Raw genomic sequence first — 21,433 nt, 5'->3', positions numbered from 1 at the left:
TGCACAAATCCAACTCCATGAAGATCTCCAACCGTGTTAAACACCTTTGGGATGAACTTTTGCTCTCTGACTGCAGCCATAAATGAGCACAAATCTCCACAAAATCTAGTGGAACATCTTCCCAGAAGAGTGGCCGTCCTGATAGGAGCAAACAGGGACTTATTGTGAAAAGAGCGACGTACAAAATGGACATAATGTCAGGTGTCCGCAAACTTTTGTCCATATAGTGTGCTTCTATATTAATTTCTGCTTTCGGGTGTCAGCGTGTGAGCCGTCAATTATTTATAAAATCCGTTTCTTCTTTAAAAAAATAAAATAAATAATAATAGCTGAATCTGCACTTTTTACATTTACATCATTTGGCAGACTCTCTTATCCAGAGCGACTTGCAATTATAAAAATGCAGCGTTAAGGGGCCTTGCTCAGGGGCCAAACAATGTCAGCTTTTAAACTCATAACCTACCACTGCTTCTATTTCCTTCCCTTACTCACCTATATAAAGAAAAAAAAAAAAAAAAGAAAAATCCAGACCCCCGGTGATATGAAATAAACGTTTTAGACAAGCAGAAGGTAAATGTTGTTTACTGTTGTGTATCTGTTACATACGGCAAACAAATAATACAGTAACACAGTACTATAAAAGTAGACACAAACTATACTTTTTTTTTTTTTTTTTACTTTCAGGAAGGCAAGGACTTAGAGCTTGGCAAATGGTGAGGAACCACTGACACCTAGGCTGTAGGACTGTTTTGGTTAAAATAATATACCTTATAGATACATAGTACTACCCATCCCTTTTATTTCAAACTAAATCGGAACAGAGGAAAAATAAAACGGAACATTTTAAAACAACAGAGTGTGTAAAAAGAAAAAGAAAAAAAAAAAAAAAAAAAAAACAAAGAAAAAAAAAAATTATAATTTGTGTCCTGCCAGAAAACATACATTATAAAGTGCAGGTCGTGATTTCATCAGTCATCAGGTTGGACTTTTACTTTCCAAAAAAATGCAAAATGGTGCTTGGAAGAATCCATTTGAGGCAGGCATATGTGTGTGTGTGTGTGTGTGTGTGTGTATTTTATATATATATATATATATATATATATATATATATATATATATATATATATATATATATATATATATATATATAAAATAGATATATATGAAATGACTTGAAACATTAAAATGTTAAAATAGAGAACACTTCATCCAACAAGAGACACATTCAACATAGTAGGGATTAAAATAATAATAAGAAGAAGAAGAAGAAGAACCTATAACCCCTTCTACACAGTCAATATTGCCCAGGTAACATTTGTCCTAATTTATTTCAAATGTGGTTTTTCCTGTACAAAGAAAAAGAAAAAAAAAAAAAGAAACAAAAAAGAAGACAAACATATCATATCGTCTCTAGAAATCCTCAACACAGCCAAAGCACTGGATACCAACAAGAGGCAAACACAGGACTTAGAATAAAAACACAACTACCGTATAAAGTTCTATTACTGAAACTTCAAGGCACAAGACTATGTTAAATAGACCATGAATGTTCTACCGATGAAGACTCGAAGCTGAACGTGTGTTGTTTTTTTTTGGTTTTTTTACATATATTTTTTTTATTCAACCTTCATTCTCCTTTTCCTGTATGTATCTCAAGTGCTAGAATTGTATTTGTATTTCAGGCATTCCTCATAAGTCAGCTTAAGTCAGCTTTAACGTTGTTGTCGTCGTCGTTGTGTATGTGTGTGTTTTTTTTTTTTTTTCCTTTCCTCAAATATATAACATCGTACACAATCTAAAGACACGAGAAATGGTGGGGGAAAAAATTAAATGAAAAAATAAGTAGAGAAATTGCTAAATATAACTATTGCTCTTAATAGTCTACTCCTAACATTGGCTTCTTTAAAAAAACCAAAAAAAAACAACAAAATAAATTTATAAAAAAAAAATTTAAATTTAAAATACATATATCACTACAATCCACGAGTAATAATTTAGTCGGAATAGGTCTGCCATGGCATCTGGGAAGCGTTGAGGAGGAACAGCTTTGGGAGCCCATGCGTAACCGTCGTCTCAGATTTGAGAACTGGAATTGAAAAAAAAAAAAAAACAGGAAAAAAAAAACATCTTGTCCAACTTAAAGTTTTTTTTGTCCATTTTTTACTGAAGTGCACAAACATACAAGTGACCTTGTATTTTCGCTGTGTTCAGGATTCGAAAATCCTGCGCTCAGACTTTTTTTTTTTTTTTTTTTGGCCGGCTCTCGGAGAGGAGTGTTTCCAGAGATAAAAAAAAAAAACAAAAAATGGGGAAAAAAATAGAAAAAAAAAAAAAAGAAAGAACGCCGTTACGAAGTATAGTAGAGGGCAAGCAATGTACTAATTCTAATGGCAATCATGCATATTGTTACATGTTTCACGTACATAGCATGTAGATTTCGCGCTACAGGGACACGAGGACATTCCATAGCATATTTGTCTTCCAGAGGCACAAAACCGATATAATAAGGTAACATCACGTGTTGTTATAGGATCCCCGTTGTGGTTTGTGAGGGTTTGTTTTGTTTGACAGTGGGCACTGAGTGCTACAAAAAAGCATCAATCACGGTGTAAGTGGAAAAGTTACATGGAAGCCTCTTCTCTACGGACAAACAATGACCAAAATAATAAATGGCACAGCGAAGATTGATGGGGATCCTGCTTGGGTGAAAAAAGAAAAAGAAAAAGAAAAAAGAGACCAATCAACCCACCTCAGGGATCGATTTGGTCCAATCCTTAAAACGAAGCGATCCTTGAAACGAAGGCCATTCTGTGGCAGGCCTTGCTTCGTGCTTTTTCTACTTTTTTTTCCCCCCTTTCGCGTTGGACGTGTTCCGCACCAAGCTTGTTTACTCGACGCCGCAGTCCTCACGCCTCCCCTCTCAGATTAGTCAGACCAGGGACGATGACAGCGTCTACCCGCCGTATTTAGGTCATAGTCCGCTGGATAAGATCCCTGTTCCGGCAGGTCGAGTGCACCGGACATGCTAGATACGAGCGATCTCCCGGAACAGAGCAAGCTAGTGGGATCTGAAGATGCTCAAGACCTCAGTGGTCGGACCTCGAGCAAGGAACCGTGTTACGAAAGCGTCTAGGAGAACGCCTTTCGTATCGTTCGTTCTGCTGTCTTTTTTTTTCTTTTTTCGATTATTTCATAGCCCTTTTCTCCAGAGCACAAGTGCTCTAGTTTCTCCGTGTCCTCTTCCCCGCTGGCGAGGGTCGAGGCAGAGAGGAGGCGAAAGGACGAGGAGCGTCGAGCATCATGCCGGCTCTTCTCTGCAATGACCTTTTATTTATAAAGATGTTTTATATATATTTAGACATGGAGGAAAAAAACGGGAGTGGTGGCACTGAATAGTAAAATATGAGTCGGAATATTTTAATTGTTTGAATCTACGCAGTCAACTACAGACGGGTGTTTTTTTTTTTCCTACCATTTATAAATGGTAAAAAAATGTATGCTCATTTAGGATTAGATACACTACAACATGGCTATATGCTGTATTTATAAAAAATAAAAATAAAAAGTGACTTCATCAGCAGGGATAGTATCACTAGGATGTTTAGGCTTCTTACATAATGAAAAAAAAATATATACATTTACAGGACGTCCGTATCACTAATAAATCGATTCCACTGCCATAAATGCCAGTCCGTGACCCTTCATAACGGCCTCCACTTGAACATCATTGGCCATTAATTGGTATCCATCTAAATACAACAGCCACGAGATTAGCCTGTGGTCAGGCCTCATCTCTATACGCCTCTATACCGTTTCTGTACATCGATCGCGTCTCGTTGCAACCACCACCACGCTTCGACTCCGGCGTTACGTGGTTTGTTTTTGTGCCTTGTGTCGGTGTCTCGCGGCTCACCCGGGGCAGAGGGGAATCAAAAAGTCGGCGAGAGGAACAAAATGAGGAAGGATGTACCTCACGACCGCTGAGCTTCTGTCTAGAACATAAAACGGACACGGAAACAAACACACGTGACTTTGAAAAGTATATATGGATTGAATAGGGTGCGGCTGCAGAGGGTGGAGGCCCAGCTATCTGGAAATATCGTACAAGCGCAATTATAAAAGCGGGTCAGAAGCGGGCCCTCTTGAAGGCTTCCCCTCTACGGGATACGTACCGAAACTGTGCGAATATTCAAAACGTAAACATTTTTGCCATGCTGATTATTTATTTATTTTTTTTACTTTTTTTCATTTATTTATTTTTTACTTTGGCTCTCCGTTTTCAAGTTGGCCACCCTGTAAAAATCCAGATGTTTCATCCCGGGAGCGACCTTAACGAAGTGCTTCATGTTTCTTGTCTGTGTCTTTTTTTTCCTTTTTTTTTCTTTTTTTGCATCAAGATTTGAACGGAGTCAACATGTAAGAAAAAAAAGAAAAGCAAACGTCTCGTGTGAGCTGTCGCAGCTGTCGTATGAGGGGAAGTCTAGTAAATATAGCGCGCATGTCGTCTCTTCGCATCACGTCCACTTCCCTATTTGCGTTCCATCGCCATGACAAGGAGTCCAAAAAAAAATGGCTCTGATGTGTTCAGGAAACACAAGGCCACTGGTTTCAAATTTTTTATGTTTGTAAAGAAAGAGGAAAAAAGAAAAAAGCTGGAAAGATAAGTGGGGGGGGGGGGGTAATTAAGAGGAAGAAATCGTGTTAGAAAGCAGTGCTTTGGAATTTCATTTCTTTTTTTTTTTTTCACCCTCATTCTCATTTCACGCACTTATTTGGACCGTGCTTATTCACAAATCCGTTTGTGCTTAACTCTCCCCACCCCGACACACACACACACACACACACACACACACACACACACACACAGAAAGAAAGAAAGTGTAACAGAGAAAACCTTCCCTACTGCCCTCCTACACTGCGAGTCTGCTATCCGACACGGCTGAAACAGATGGCGAGATTCCTCAGCGCTCAGACATTCCTCTCCACGTCTCGCCGTTTCAAATGAGAGGAGAGACGTCCAGGTTTGGGTTCGGGATGTAACCAGCCGTAGCGGCGCGTGATTGAGGTCCTAAAATTCCCCCAAAAAACTTTAAAATAAACTTTTAAAAACCATCCTCGTCATCTGTCGCTCAGGGTTTGATTAACCTTTAATCAGACGTGTTTAAAAACGTGATTGATGGGGTACGAGTACGACCGCTGGAGTCCCCCCCCCCCCCCATTAAATGTGGCCTTTTCGGGAGAACTGACTTCATTTAGTCAACCAGACTGCCTTCGTCTAATACTTATTATAATAAAAGAAAAAAAAAGGAGGATGGACGTGGCGTCTGGTTTTGGCAGCGAACGCATCGCTGTAAATCAGCTTCCGGGTGACTTGTGCATCCGTTACTATCTCAGTATCTTGCGATTTCCTAGAAGCTCTAACGAAGCAATAACACATGGTTCCTACAATTTCTATATTAGTATAACGGTTAAAAAAAAAAAAAAAAAAAAAAAAACGGGCGAACGAAAAAATAATTCTTTCAGAAGCGGGACGCCGGAAATCGGATCGTCGCGCCGCATTCGAGTCACTCATCCGACACTCGACACAACAGCTGCCTTTTGTAAGTACATGTACATTTTTGTTTAAAAAAAAAAAAAAACAACAAAAAAAAAACAAACAAAAAAGGAAAAAATTAAACTCCTCCCCCTGTGAGTGCCTCTATTCCTGCGCTAGAACACAGCCGCTGCTGCTGATTGGTCAGTTAGTCCGAATGTCAGTCACGTCCTTCAGCTCACGCGTTCGCTCACAGGCGTCCTGGACTCGACTGTTTCTTCTCGACTCGGCCTGGGAACGGCGGAAGGAGGAACAATGTCTCTCAGTTCCTTTCCATCCCCTGTCACAGTGCCATGCTGCTGCTGCTGTTGGGTTCGCAACTCTGTCGCTGCCATCTTGCCTGAAGTGTCTCTAACCGTGTGACTGTCGGTCCGGGCTTCTTCCCTGCAGGCTAACGGCTCCTGTCTCGACCTGGAAGTGCTCAAGTCCTGGGGCTCGTTCTCCACCGGGGGTCCTCCATGCATGGAGTGGCCAAGGGAAAGCTGGTGAGCCTGCGGGGTGAAGATGGACGGCTCCATCAGGGGCAGGTGGTGTTGGTGGTGGTGGTGATGATGGTGATGGTGGAGGTGTTTCAGTTGTTGCTCACGCTGATCTCTTTTTTTGTGGACCTTCGGCCCACTGCTGCTGCCATTTCCAGGATCCATTGCTTCCTTATGCTTTCGGCCCGAGTGTTTGTGATGCTTCTGTCCCTTTTCCGACTCCGCTCCAGCGGAGGTCGGCGTTTGACTTGTGGGTCGTTTTGCTACGCTGCTCGGTGCCTCGGGTGTGGTCGCAGTGGACCCTTCCGCCTCCTCCATCGTCTCGCGTGTTTTGCGCTTCTTGATGGGGAGGGCTTTCTCTTGCACAGGCTTGGCCACCAACTCCTTTTGCGCCTTCTTCTTGGCTTCTGACATCGCCATGGCCGCGGCAGCGTACGCCACGCTCGAACCCGTCCCTCCTGCCGCGGCCTGAGAAGCGGCCGCCGGCTTTCTGCCGCGTTTCTTCGGCGCGCTCACCTGCTCTTTTTCCGCTTTCCTTTTCCGCCCTGGCCGCTGTTTAATGACGGGGACATGCCCGGACGGCGACCCCGCCTCTGTTTTCGGGGCCACAAATGGCATCTTGACGAGGAGTTTGCCCGGACTCTTTTCGACCACTCGTTTAACCGCTACGCCCTCCGTGGCCTGCCGTACCTTACCGCTGCCCTTCGGCCGGCCCCTCCCTCGGCCCGTCGGCTTGGCCACTTTGGGCTTTTTCGGCGGTCTCTTCTCCCTGCGCGAAGGGCTCCCGCGCCCCGTGACCGTAAAGTCAAAGTCATTTGGGTCTGTGGTGGTGTCACCCACCTTTTGGAAGTACGCCATAAGCTCCACTTTGGAACGGAAGGCTTTCCCTTCTGGGCTGGAAAAAAGAAACAAAACAGGGGTTTGCTTAAAATTGAACAGATTTAAAATTTAAATACAGAGGCGGGAAAAAAAAAAACCATGAGCTAATCTTCCTTCCTCGTGCTACACAACTACGTCATGCACATCATTTGCGCACCAGTCCACACCGACTCTCACAGGATGTGTATTATTTAGCTGTCCATCATGCGGGACCACTTCTCTTTTGCACCAGTGAATCATTCAACTTTGCAGAACGTCACGTAACTCGATAAGATCACGACTTAAAACACACACAAAAAAAAAAAAATCTCTGTAAAAGCAATTAGAGTTATATTGAATTATCTTCGTGACGTATCGAGACTATTGCGCTAAGGAGTCACCCAGGATGTTTGTCTCAGAGCTCCAGGGTTTAGTCTCGTCTGGTCTGACCCAAATCACAACATTACACCAGCACTCATCTATTTCACCCTCCCCCAGCAGAAGGTTTTTTTTTTTGTTTTTTTTTTGGGTTTATAAAAAGAAAAAGTCTGTGGATGACAAATATTCTCAGGGATCTTTGCTGAGTTAAGCAAAAATTCGTCTCCGCTTTCAAACTAGCTTTTTTGCAATCGACATGGTCGTACAACATTCATAAAAATAAACAAATAAATAAATGATTTCCTTCATTCCTTTGAGAACACGTCTTTATTTGGAATTTTCTTATCGAACCTGCGACCTTAACCGCGGCACGTTATCGAAGTGATCGCTTCGCACGCTACTCACTTGATCAGGTAGACGTCGAATTTGCCAGCCGACCGTCCGGACTTGCGCTGTTTGAGTTTGCGCGTCCAGCCCTGAGGCAGCGAGGGGTCGTCGTACAAAGGCCCGCGGTCCCGAATGATGGAGCGCCGCTGCTTCGCCGAGGAAGAAGCTTCCGGAGAGCCGAGGGCCGCAGCGGGTTCGGGGGCAGAGGCCTCGGATTGGCCCGCCTCCGCCCGCTGGCCGTCGTCCCCCTCGGCAACGGCAGGCTCGACCCTCTCGACATCCTGCTCCGGCTCTTTTTTGCTCTTCTTCTGTTTTTGACTCGCTTCTTTAGAACCCTCCTGGTCTTCGCCCTTTCCGTCGCCTCTGCACGCGACACACCGGGAAACAGACGCCGAATTAGGGATCAGCGAGAAGAAAATCAAAAGCAAATCATGACGACTTGTGTATATTAAATGCGTGTTTGGTGGAAAGTCTGAAGGAAAAAATTAATACATAAAAGGAAAAAGGATCTGTGACTGCAAAGTAACAAACGAAATAAACGTGTAAACATTCGGTGGAAAGTGATGAATTTCCTGCGTTCGGTTGCATGGCAAAGGAGCGCAGGGAAACCACCACCCGTGCCATTTCATCACGTGTGTGAAGATTCCCCAGCTGTAGTGCGAGGGCGAGAGTACTGCACCTTCTGATCAAGCAGAAGGGCTGCTGGAATCTCCCTTGCGACCACTGATGGCACTTTTGCGGGTAATTCTTTTGACTCGGAGGCCTACTTTTATTTTTTTCAAAGCGCATAGAAAAGAGGGGGAAAAAAGCCACAGGAAAAAATCCCCAAACAAAGAATTACAGATAATGCTGAATACAAGATCGAAATTAAATACCTATTAATAACTAATACCTTTTTTAATTCTTTAATAAAATAAGCACAAAAAAATAAAAGTACTAACGCTTTAGGGCATCGTGAAATTCAAGACTTTTTAAATCGCTAGAAGTGGCACTTTGGGACACTCGGACGTAAAGCTGTTTCTCACACAGGAACATTTAGAAGACGTTGTGGTTTGTAGTTCCTCTGCAACATGACGAGCTCGGTTTTTTTTTGTTTGTCTTGAGACTTTCGACTCGGAGCGAAAATAAAAATTGAGAACGTGAAAAGGAAAAAAAAAGAAGCGAGGTTGTGAGGGAACGTCTGTTTATAGCTACGAGATGAGAAAACGTTTCTCAGAAGAGCCACGTCGTTAAACGTAACTACTGTAGAAACAGATCAAATGATGCTTTTTATTAAATCAATCATTAAATTAATTAATCAATTAATTACCAAATACATATCCGATCCATATGGCCAAAAGTTTGCAGACACCTCACCATAAGCTTAGATGTGCTTTAGTTTGTTTGTTTGGTATTTTTTTTAACATCCATTTAACATTTAGTGCTCATTTCCAGGTTCTGGGACCACCACTCTTCTGGGAAGATGTTCCACCAGCTTTTGTGGAGTCAGGCGTGAGGTTAGGTGAGGAGGCCTGGGGGTTCCAATTAATTAATGTTAAGGAGATCTACTCCAACCCATGTAAACGCATATCTTTATGAAGCTGGCACAGGTTTTATGTCTCCTAGTTCAAATGAATGTCAAACAAATGTCTGCCTCTAACTTTGTGCTAACGGTTTGGCGAAGAACCACAACAGTCAGGTGTTCCGATACTTTTGACCGTATAATGTAGACAACAATGTCCTTACCATTTCAGTACTTTAGTCATTAAAATTACTTCAAGCCTTGGATTAGAAAGATCTATTAACGTCCTGATTAACGTCACTCACGTGTGGGGTGTGTGTGTGGTGTGTGTGTGTGTGGAGGGGAGGCCTCTACTTTTTCAGCGCTAACCGGCTGAGCCGTGCTGCCAGACAGACAGAGAGCACCAAGGCCAACTGCATATTAATCATTTAATAATGAAGAACATGGCAACCGTGATGGTGAGCAGCATAACGACCCGAGAGGCTCCGATCGCTTTTTGCTTACCACCGCTCCAATTCTGAAGCCCACTCAGGCCTATAACTCCTATAATACGCCTGCAGTAATCTCATGGCCTGTCTGGGCTTCATCCTGCTCTCGCCATCCGTGAGCCTGAACAATCATCTGCAGCGTATAAAGCAGCGCTGGGGAAGAATCAATCCCTGAATACGAGCGGAACGCGGTATGTAGTTTATATGAAGTCCAAAATCTGTACAAATCCATCTTTGTGATTCATTAACCATCCTCATGGATCTTCAGGCTCGTGTGTAGAACGTCCTCAGCTACACAATGGTCTCCAAGCATTTACAGCTCTTACTACTAAAATTATTTCACCAGAGAGAATCTTATTTACACAACTGAGCACCTAAGGGGTTAAGGGACTTTCTCGATCCTGGGATGTGAACTCACGACCTTTCAATCAGAACTTCAATATCTTAACCACTGATCTACCACTTCCCCAATAATGAGGTTGTGTGATGAAAGCTGCAGTTACCGAGTGCTACCGAGAACAGAATAGCACATGAAACTTTTTATTAGAATGTCGACCGATTCATCAATAAAACATAACATCAATACCGACTTCCGGTCCGCCGTCATTGCGAGAGCGGCCTCTAGAGGAGAATCACTGACACCACGTGCTGTTTGTTTTTACACGCGAGATTGCGCGCGGCACGGAGAGAGACATACAATATTTATTATACAGAATTTATTAACTATAGTATTATATTCATATTTATTTTATTAAGCACATTTTCATGATTCAGGATTTTTTATTTTTGTATATAAACATTAATTCCCTCACAATCCCCTCCCCCTCTCTCTCGAAAATAATAGGACAAAAAGAAAATGAAAAAACGTCACATTACTAAAAAAGGAGAAAGTCTGAAAAACTCCTGAAAAATGGATGATTTATGTAAAAAAAAAAAAAAAAAAAAAAATGTTTTTTTGGGATTTATTACTTATTTGTATTTATTCCATTTTAAACTTTTTTTTATATATATATATATGTATTATAGTATTTATTATCGTTGTTATTTATTTCATTTATTACAAAAATATTGAATAATAAAATATTTCTTTTTTTTCGCCATCACTGTTTTTTTTATTTATTTTTTTTTAATATTAAGTTTAAAAAAAATTCATACAATTTTCTGATTATTAGATTAAAGTGAATATTGAGGCAGACTTTATATCATGTCACCATCTCAGCCAGCATTAAGGATCCACCAAAAAAAAAAAATCCGATTGAAATAGCTGTTACTATAAAATAATAACCTTTAATAAAAAGTTGATGTTGAAGGTTATGCGAATTGATGACGTAATCCCTGCAATATGTGCAGCACTGTGAAAACATAACGATCGGAATAAACAATTGCAGTTGCGCTGTTCGAACACTAGAGGTCCTAATCTGCTGGTCACGTGAAGGCTGAATTGCGTTGACAGCGCCATCAAACGGCCAAGTTATAACATAAATCGAACGAAAATGTAGCCGTCTTTGGAGCTCTTTTTCTTCACCAGAAAAATGTTTACGTTTACGTTTCAGTCGATCATTTTGCACTTTAATTTACAATTTAATCGAGAATTTATACTTTTTTATACTCTTTGTATTAACTTGTGAAATCGCAAGAAACGTTCCATGCTAATCTTCTTATTCAAGCGTGTGCCTCGGACCTTGTGGTAACAGTTTGGGGAAGAAACACATAAGTCTGGTGTCCCAATACGTTTGTATTGTGTTGGCAACGTAGTGTATTTGTTTCTATTTTTTATTCTTGCGTGATTTACGTTTTATTATTTTTAAGGTTCGGTGATCGACGGATTCGAATATCTCGGTAAACATTTGTGCGTCATGAAGAAAAAGGACGAAAAAAAAAAGTCTTCAATTCTAAAAGCAGAAGGGAGGGAACTGATCGATCACCGGTACCACCGATGAAGAATCGAATCGACTCGCTGCAGCCGTTGTCGTGAAGAACATGCACAACTATAGTAAAGCTTTTCATCAGCACAGACCGGATGAAGGCAGGATTGTCTGTGACCAGAAGTGAAAGTAAAGCAGATGGGGAAAACATCTAAAATTATTTCAGAGGGTAAAACCTCGGATTGTTTCACACAGTTTTAGTACCTGAAACGTTTCGTTTCGACGTCGCGTTTTATTGCGTTCGCTCGATTCGGAATCCCTCGCTGAAGGCTGGGACGAAGCCACACTCTCTGTCTCATTAGTAACACAAACGTCTTGGTTCACTACACACACAGGGCTGCATTTATTTATTAATCCTGTCCACAAGCTACGAGCATCTGCTTTGTGGGAGATATATATATATATATATATATATCCTATATATAGGCCCAAGTTTGACAGTTTGACCAACAGCAAATACTTTATAAGGCGAAACATAGGCTTTTTTCACCCATATGTGGTTCTTCAAATTGTTGCCACAAACTTTCATTCTTAAGAATGAAAATTTTCCCTTCACTTCAACTAGGAGACCCGAACCTGTTCCAGCAGGACACCCCTGTGCACAAAATCCAACCCTATTAAACACCTTTGGGATGAATTGTTCAAACTGACTGCACCCCCAGGCCTACATCAGTGGCTGAATGAGCTCAAATCTCCACAAAATCTAGTAGAACATCTTCCCAGAAGGGTGGAGGTTTTTATAAGAGCATACGGGGACTAAAGATAGAATGGGGGATGCTCGGGTGTCCACAAACTTTTGTTTGCCATGCGACCGAAACTAGAACTAGTACTATGCAAAATCATTAGGAAGGCTGAAAAGGTACTTGGTGAACCATAAAGCGAGCTTACATACACACTGGAACACCGTTTTAAACCGAATCGGATCAGGAAACAGGAAACGGCTTGTTCCGTAAAATGTAACCATTAATGGATGAAACAAAAGTGTGTGTGTTGTTCTTTAATTTATCAAAAAACGACCAAAACTTTGTGGACACCTTCGCTCTTCTGGGAAGATCTTCCATTAGATTTTTTTCCCCCCACTATAGTGTCCTTGTGAGGAGGCCTGGGGTGTGGTCAGCACGAAAAATACACACCAAAGGCGTTCAATAGGAGATCTAAAGCAGAAGATCTTCCACTCCGAACCATGTAAAGCGTATCTTCATGGAGCTTGTGCACAGGGAGCAGTGTCGGGCTGGAACAGGTTCGGGTCTGATAGCTGAAGTAAAATTTCATCCTATACAATTGTGTGCCTATAACTTTGATGTAACAGCTTGGAGAAGAACAACATACGGCTGAGGAAAGTCGGGTGTCCCAATACTTTTGGTCATGTGGTGTGGTTAATATGATAACGATCATTTGAAGAGCATGAGATCAGCTAGAAGAGTTAACAACTTGGTAAAGAGTGCGAACAAGTGAAAGAAAAAGTAAGACAGAGAACAAAGCGATTTCTTTTTTAACTCGGATGATGATAAACACAAACAAACCAGAAAAAAAAAAACAGACAAAAACAATTTGAAACCGTGTGGGAAAAGTCCTGCCTGTCGATTCTACCTCGTCTGAATCGCACTACGAAAATCAGAAAGCAAATGAAGTCAGCTCAGGGAGGGAAGAGAAAGGATGCAGCAGAAGCAGCACTCTGTGTGTGTGTGTGCGTGTGTGTGTGTGTGTGTGTGTGTGCGCACGAGTAAGTGTGAGTGAGTGCATCACACGGGTCACGTCAGGTCAGCCCGACTGCACTCCGCTCTTCCCGTTTAAACGTTTTCTGCAAGAAAATCTGAGTCTGAATACGTGCGTTACGGCAGGGTTTGGAAATCCCGAATGCTTTGCACTAACAAACAGGATGAGTTCATTTCACATGCTTTGGGTAAATCCCCGACAATGGCTGACACACGCACTGTTGCACACTCTCTCTCTCTCTCTCTCACACTCACACACACACACACACACACACACACACACACACACACACACACGTAAAGGCAAGCTGCTTAACTGTTAGCTACGAACAGGAAGCTAGCTCGAGGTGAAATCTGACGAGCTGTTTAACATGGTGGTGCTACACACTATCACTCACTCATACACACAGATCCTGGTTAAAGCCCCTATGAAAGAACTTCGATTTGATTCACGTATTTAGTTTAGAAACAAGACGTCCGACTGATGGCGTGGTGAAATACCAAATGTGTCGCACCCTAAAACTCGCAACAAACTCAGAAGTAGAGAAACAAGCTTTTTTCCCCACAAACTACGAGAAACGGTTTCAGCTTTTTTTCCCCACAAACTAGGAGACACGGTTTCAACCCCCCCCCCTCCCCAAACTACGAGAAACGGTGAAAGTTTTCTTCCCACAAACTACGAGAAACTGTTTTATAACACCCCCCCCCCCCTACGAGAAACTGTGAAAGTCTTCCCCCTCAAACTACGAGAAACGGGGAGAAAATCTTTTCGCAAACCCAAAAAAAAAGGAGAAGGCATTTTTCCACGTACTACAAGAAACAGACAGCTTCTTTTTGCAAACTACGAGAAACCGGGAAAACTTTATTTTGAACTATGAAAAACAGTTTTCGTAGACTACGAGAAACCAAAATTAATGATTTTTCCCCGAACCATGAAAAACTGCAAAAGCTTTTTCTTCTTTACAAACTACGAGAAACTGAGAACGCTTTTTCCCCGAACTACGAGAAACTGAGAAAGAGCTTTTCTCCGAGCTGTTTTTATACACCATGGAGTACGAGTTTATAAAGAAGTGTAATATTCCAGATTAACTGTAAGCCTTTTGTGCATCAGACGTTTCGCGGTTCTCCTCGTCCCCGGTAACAATCCTGGCTCACCGTGTCTCCACAAGAAAGGGAGAAAAGTTTTTCCGTGAACTACAAGAAAGAAATAAAGTTTTTTTTGCAAACTACGAGAAAATGAAAAAGCTTTTTACATGAACTGTGAGAAACTGAGCTGCATTACCCACAAGCAGCTGAGAGAGCTTTCTTTCACAATCTACGTGAAATTGAGAAATAATTTTTTCACGACCTACGAGAAAGTTTTTTTTGTTGAGAATCCGAGAAAGATTTTGTCCGTGAACTACGACAAAAAACAGAGAAAGCTTTTGTCCGTAAACTACAAAAAAAACAGAAAACGCTTTTGTCAGTAAACTACAAAAAAAAAAAAAAAAAAAGCTTTTGTCTGTGAACTACGAGAAACCGAGAAAACTTTTTTTTCCCACAACAATGAGAAATTATGAAAGTTTTTTTTTCTTTCTCAAATGAAGAAAAATAAAGCTTTTTTTATTGAACTGTGAGAAACTGAAATGGTTGTTTTTTGTTTTTTTTTTGCAAAATATGAGAAAATGTAGAAGCTTTATTAATAAACTACGAGGAACTGAGATTTCTTTCCCATGGCGTATAAAGCACACGTTTGTAAAAAGTGCTCTTACGGAAAAGCGAACACGCTACGGCGACAATTCGGTATTCCGATAAAACATTCCAAACGTCTTGATATCAAACGATGAATCAGACACATCCTGTTTTTCCACAAAATGGTGTTTGTCAGCATCGCAAAGGTGATTTATGAAGGTCCGGAATGTGAATGCTGAATGTTTTGCCCCACCCATGTTCACAAAACCCCGTCCCAGAATTTTTCGTGGCGCGTATTGTGCCTATGGGAAAAAAAAAAACAACAACAACAAATCAAACACAAACCAGCATTCCAAATCTGGACGTCCGTTTTCTAACTTGCGTTTTTTTCCCCTCCAACACTTCGCTTACTTTTCAATCCTGTTTATTTCTACTCTGATTATCTGTCGGTAAAACGCTTGTGTCACGAAAACAACAACACGCATCGACTTCCGTTTCCTCGACGGACCGATCCGGGACCCCAGAAACCTGGAAAAAAAAACTTAAAATACACACAACTGGGACTCTTCACTACGTGCACGTCCATATACGATTCTAACCGTCCAGATGAGTCACGGCAACGCCTACGGAAAACAAAATTGAAACGTGTCCAAGTGTAAATTACCGTATTTTCCAGACTATAAGCCGCTACTTTTTCCCCCACGCTTTGAACCCCGCGGCTTAAACAACGAAGCGGCTAATTTATGGATTTTTCCGGGGTTTTTCTCGGTTTCACAAACTTCATGCTGCCAAAAAACTGAACCCCAAAACATTAGACCAATGAAATTGCAGAACGAGTTCAGGTAAACCAATGAAACTCTTTATATTAAATCAGATGCGCTCCCACTGAATCGGGCCGCACCACATCATAAATATGGATGATGTTCCTCTGACGTTTGACCTGCCGCTCACTCGGACTGTCTACAGGAAATGTGAATCATTCGTCACGCTGAAAACAACCGGGCATGAAAACACACTTCACCTGTGTTCTGAGCTGCACTGCATCGGGAGAAAAGCTTCACCGATGGTGATTTTTAAACGCACTGCGATGCCAAAAGATAAAATCCCGAGAGAAATAGTTGTGAAAGGAAGGAGGAAGACAGTGAACAATGACTTTCTTGGTAGGCTACTGTTTAGATACAAGTCGTGTAACAGACACTGTCTTTCATTAAAGCCTGTGTAAAGTTCATTAGTTTCAGTGTAGACACCTGCGGCTTATAGACAGGTGCGGCTTATTTATGTTCAAAATAAAATCTTTGTCAAATTCAGTGGGTGCGGCTTATATTTGGGTGCGCTTAATAGTCCGGAAATTAGTTCACATTTTAGAGATTGGACCGACGTGAGACAATCGCAGGATGAATCTTAAAAAATAAACCAAAAAATCGTCCGGATCCACGTACGGAAATCGTACGGAAAAATACGGACGCTTTAAGCGAATGCGTGTTTATTACTAGTGAATTTATACTCAATAAAGCGAATAAAGACAAAATATTCTTTTAAATGCTTTAAAGTAATTATCGTGTTTTAAACAAAATAAAATCATCAGGACACCAAACGGAGTTTTCACTATGTTTCCACACGGACCGTTTTAATTGCCGGATTAGCGCATAGGGTTTTTGGCGCATCGGTAAAAACAAATGCGTGTTCGCAAACGGAATGACGCTGTGCTAACTCTAGTTTATATATTTTTTTTTTAAATACCCCTGTCGTTGTCGTGTATGTTTTCGAGATGGACAAAACTCAACGAACTTGAGGACTACGTTCCTCGCGTAAAAACGATATTCGGTATACGTGTGCGCAGAATCGAAAGCCCCGTACCGAACCGGTTTGTTACGGACCTGTGTATCGTTACATCCCGAATACAGATATGCATTTACATTTTCAGTGTATATTGATGTGCATTTGGAAACCAACCCATCAAACTTGCATGCATGCAAAGTTGCACACACACACACACACACACACACACACACACAGATGCTGCACATAAATGTGGATGTAATGTACGGTTGTAAAATATCACACAGGCATAAATAGGACAATAATGTCATTCCCAAGCATGCAGCTTGTGCATCCCTAGCTTCTTACCCAGCTAACTTCTGGTGTTTAGGTTGAGAAATTAACCTCATAAACATTATATTTATTCTATATTTTTGTACTTCCTGATTAGTTTCTGATGTTTTGAAAAGATCAGATGGGCGACAGGAAGCTGGTGGTGTAGAGCCGCAGGTTAGATGTGATATTAGTTCAGAGTAACGTCAGAAAATGACACACACACACACACACACACCTCCTGATAGGTAGGTAGGTAGGTTTGCTAGCTAGCTCGGTGGTTAGCAAGTAAGCTAAAAGAAAGTGTTGATCCGTGGACTGGAGGAGAGGGGAGGGAAAAAAAAAACAGGGAAATACATGTGACGTTCTTGCAAGCTAATGCTAACGGGCTTAGCACGCTAACACACACACGCGCGCGCGCGCGCGCGAACACACACACACACACACACACACAATAACGGGTTAGCCGCGCGGAGGAAAATGCGCAATAGCCACAGCATTACAACACGAACACGGATCCGTTCACACTTACAGTCGCTCCTCTCCGCTCTCTGCGGCGGCCATATTTCTTTTTTTTTTTCCTTTTTTTTTTTTTTTTTTTTTTTTTTTTTTTTTTTTTTAGAAATTATTATGACTACTATTATTTAAACGAATAAACGTCCAAAAAGATCACGCAACACATCTTTGTGAGTTTCCCCCTCCTCTCACCCTCTTACCCCTCTCTCTCTCTCTCTCTCTCTCTCTCTCTCCCACTCCCTCTCTACTACACCATAGAAGCGGGCCAAGATCTCGCGAGATTTCCAATCGCGCTCAGCGCCGCGTCCGCGCCACAACTCTCGCGAGATTTCCGCACAAGGCAAATGGATCATCAGACAAGAATGTCGAGGCCTCGCACCGGACACTGCGGTGTGCAGGGGGATAAACTCTTTACACACTTATTTATTTATTTATTAGTTTGTCCTTGTTTATTTATTTTTATAAGTATATATATTTCACAGATTTTATTCTTTCCTAAATTCCTTCCTCCCATTAGTTTTTTCTTCGAAACCAAAGTGTTATAGCAACTGTATGACACCTCCGAATACACCTCAAATGACTGAGGATTTCTTCTTCTTCTTCATTTACACTTCAGAGCGTCTTACATTTACCTTTACAGGGTTGAGGGCCATGCTCAGGGGCCCAGAGTTGGCATCTTGGTGTGGCTGCGATTTAAACACACAACCTTCAGAGCCACTAAGCTCCCTAACACCTGTCTGTTTCTTCATCACAATCAGAAAGTGTTCAAATAACTTATTCGGTAATTCTACAAGGAGAAATTTACCTGCGACTTCTTCTCCTTCTTCTTATCTTTCTATACATATTGTCATGCTGCAACTATCATATACTTATCATAGATACAGTGGTGGATGAAGTACCACGTGGTTGAGTTAAAGTCGAGATATACTCCAGTAAAAGTACAATAATTTGCATTCAAATGTACCTAAGTATCCAAAATACTATTATTATAACTATAATGTTTCCATTATCATTTTTATCACAAGACTCTTTAATCACCTCAGTTTATATGAAAAGACTCGAATGTGACTCTCAGAACACTGATCTATTAATAGAATGATATTAATGACTCAAAAATTTATTGATTTAAATTACGAAGTAATTGCACAGTGCCTTGCACAGTGGCGCAGGAGGAGCAGATTTGGTGTGACTGGGATTCGAACACTCAAAAGGTGTTCAAAAGCTGTTCCTCATGGAGCTTGTGCTCAGGGTCCTTGTTGTGCTGGAACAGGTCTCCTAGTTCATTCTAGCGCAGCCAATATATGTTGTATATGGCAAAATCTGTGGTCTAAATACAGTATTTTAATCATACTTATATTATTATAAGCAAATACTTGCAGAAGGCAAAGAAAAACAAGAACATTTTACAAAGCATACTTATTCCCACCATGATTCGTATTCATGATTCATATTTACTATTTGTTCAATTTGCTCCTCCCTTCCCATTCAATGACTGTAATATCTCCCTCAGGCCCATTGCACCATTTTATGTTTACCTTCACACACACACACACACACACACACACACACACATTTGCAATTACAGGCGACATGCCGTTTGACTTCATGTTATCATTTGAATCTGTTTATGTGTCATCCTGGAAACAGACATGTTTCATCACCGTTACACACAAAACCCCCGAAAGACTCCTGTGATCGTGGAGTTATTGCAGTGACACCAGAGATTCGTTTCATAAATGTTAAATAAAAAATTTCTGACAGAAATGTAAACGATTATATCCCCCTTCCTTGGGTAAGAATCATAAAGTCTTCCTAAACCCTCGCCGTTTTCCAGCTATGTTCTTCCGATCAAAACACCTCGTTCTGGCATCGCCGTCTTTCAAACGTACGTCGTGTCAAACGTCTCCGGGGCAAATCCGCCCAATTTCATGCAGAATTTCACGTTTGCTCATTGTTCTGTAATCGGAGACGTGGTCAGCGCCAGTTGCACAGCTTTAGATGTCTTTTGGTGCAATGAGTTATGAAAGTCGGTGCTCCCTGTGATTGTGCTTGCAGCCTTGTGCTGCCATCTGTTGGCCTGTTACAAAACTAGTCTTGAAACTTTTTGATATCACACTGCACCACGCTGTCTGAGATCCTCCAGCACTGCTCGACTAGTACCACCTTCTCTCAGAATGAGAGGTAAGTATACCTCGAGGCTCTTCTCTGTTCTGGCACCGAGGTGGTGGAACGAACTTCCCCTAGATGTCCATACAGCGGAGTCCCTGACTATCTTCAAGCGACGATTGAAGACCTTCATCTTCCTAAAACACATAAATTAGCACTTTCCAAGTTTGCTTTGTAGAATTCATAGGGTATATTTATATTAAGTTTGTAATCTTGCGTACCAGTGTGGATTTATTCATTGCTGGAGACTCAAAGCACTTTTGCACTTTTGCACGTTTTGCACGTTAACCTATCAAAACCAGGACGGTAATAACAGGAACGCGAAAATCTTTCCGCGATGAATAAAGTGATCCATTTCTAAACATTCATTTCCACACTTTTCCCAATCAGAAGATAAATCAGCACTTTGGGATTCATTCTTTTATGATATTCATGTTCAGTGTAGCCCTGATATTTATTTTTCCAACTGTAGCATTAATTATGACATAAGAGAACCTATTGTGTCGTTAATCTCACGTCCGTTACCATTCGAGCCAAAAAAAATCATCGGACAGATGTTCCCCGAAGCATCGTATCTTATCGATCAGGTGTAAACGGATACGCAGCGCGAATCATCCGAACGCCGCAATTCTTCAGGGAAAAATATTCAACCCGCAGAAGTATTTAAACTCCATTCCATTATTGTTGTCTGTGTGGCTTGGTTTCTGTTATTCATCTTCCTTTGACAGCGGATTCACCCTTCACTGGGGCACCTTAGACCCCAGATACAAACTACAACAGAGCTTCATTTATTCCCAATGATTTGGCCTTCAATTCCCTTCTAATGATGTGCAGTCATACCTAGACAGGAGAGACAATGACATGATAGATGAAGTCACGAGTCAGTTCCTGTTTTTCAAAACACTATATGGACAAAAGTATTGGGTCACCCGACCTTTACTTCCATATGTGGTTCTTCTCCAAACTGTTACCACAAAGCCGGGGGTACACAATTATATAGGACGTTTTTGGACTTGGAAACCCAAACCTGTTCCAGCATGGCGATGCCCCTGTGCACAAAGCAAGCTCTATGAAGAGCTATAAACTGCCATAGAGCTCTGATCCTTTACCCTACGGAACACCTTCTGTGTTCCACAAGCACACTCCAAAATCTAGTGGAACATCTTCCCAGAAGATTGGAGGGAATTCTAAAAGCAAACTGGGATTAAGGCTGTGTTTACACTTGGCATTGACCTGTATTACCTGTGTATCCAGATGTTGTCCACATACTCATTCTAAGGGAAATCATGCCAGATCTCAGGGCCTTCTTGGTCATTTTTGCTTCTGAAATCTTCACATATGTTTACCCTTCATTTCTTAAAATCTAATCTAAGCATTATAGTCTATAATTGTAAGACTATTTCCAACACATGGGTTTTTATGATGATAAGCACCTCATAAAGTCTATCAGAAGGCTGTAGGGTTTCCCCAAGAAAAAAAAAAAAAAGGCAGGACAAAGTAGACGAATTGTGATGCCGTAAATGAAAGCCCTAAAATAACAGCACTAATTTAATGCAGAGTGAAGGAATTGATGTCAGCTATAAGTGGAGCACTGTGCGCTAGATAAAAAAACAATCTGGCGTTCGACTTGAAATATTGCTCGAGCTTACGAAGACATTTGGTTCA

At 41.4% G+C, this 21,433-nt stretch overlaps 1 protein-coding gene across 1 annotated transcript; it reads right to left on the bottom strand.

Annotated features, from left to right (window-relative positions):
* Positions 1-566: 566 nt before the first annotated feature.
* mecp2 (methyl CpG binding protein 2) lies at positions 567-17,892 on the bottom strand. The gene is made up of 3 exons (XM_083554977.1): positions 17,619-17,892; positions 7,714-8,058; positions 567-6,967 (listed from the first exon to the last, which is right to left on the bottom strand). The coding sequence occupies exons 1-3, from the start codon at positions 17,648-17,650 to the stop codon at positions 5,767-5,769; spliced, it is 1,578 nt and encodes a 525-aa protein (XP_083411103.1). The 5' UTR covers positions 17,651-17,892; the 3' UTR covers positions 567-5,766.
* Positions 17,893-21,433: the final 3,541 nt, after the last annotated feature.

The sequence above is a fragment of the Silurus aristotelis genome, assembly GCF_946808225.1.
Source record: "Silurus aristotelis genome assembly, chromosome: 11".
NCBI lineage: Eukaryota > Metazoa > Chordata > Actinopteri > Siluriformes > Siluridae > Silurus > Silurus aristotelis.
The sequence above is the reverse complement of the archived record's forward strand: the minus strand, read 5'-3'. Positions and strand labels throughout refer to the sequence as shown.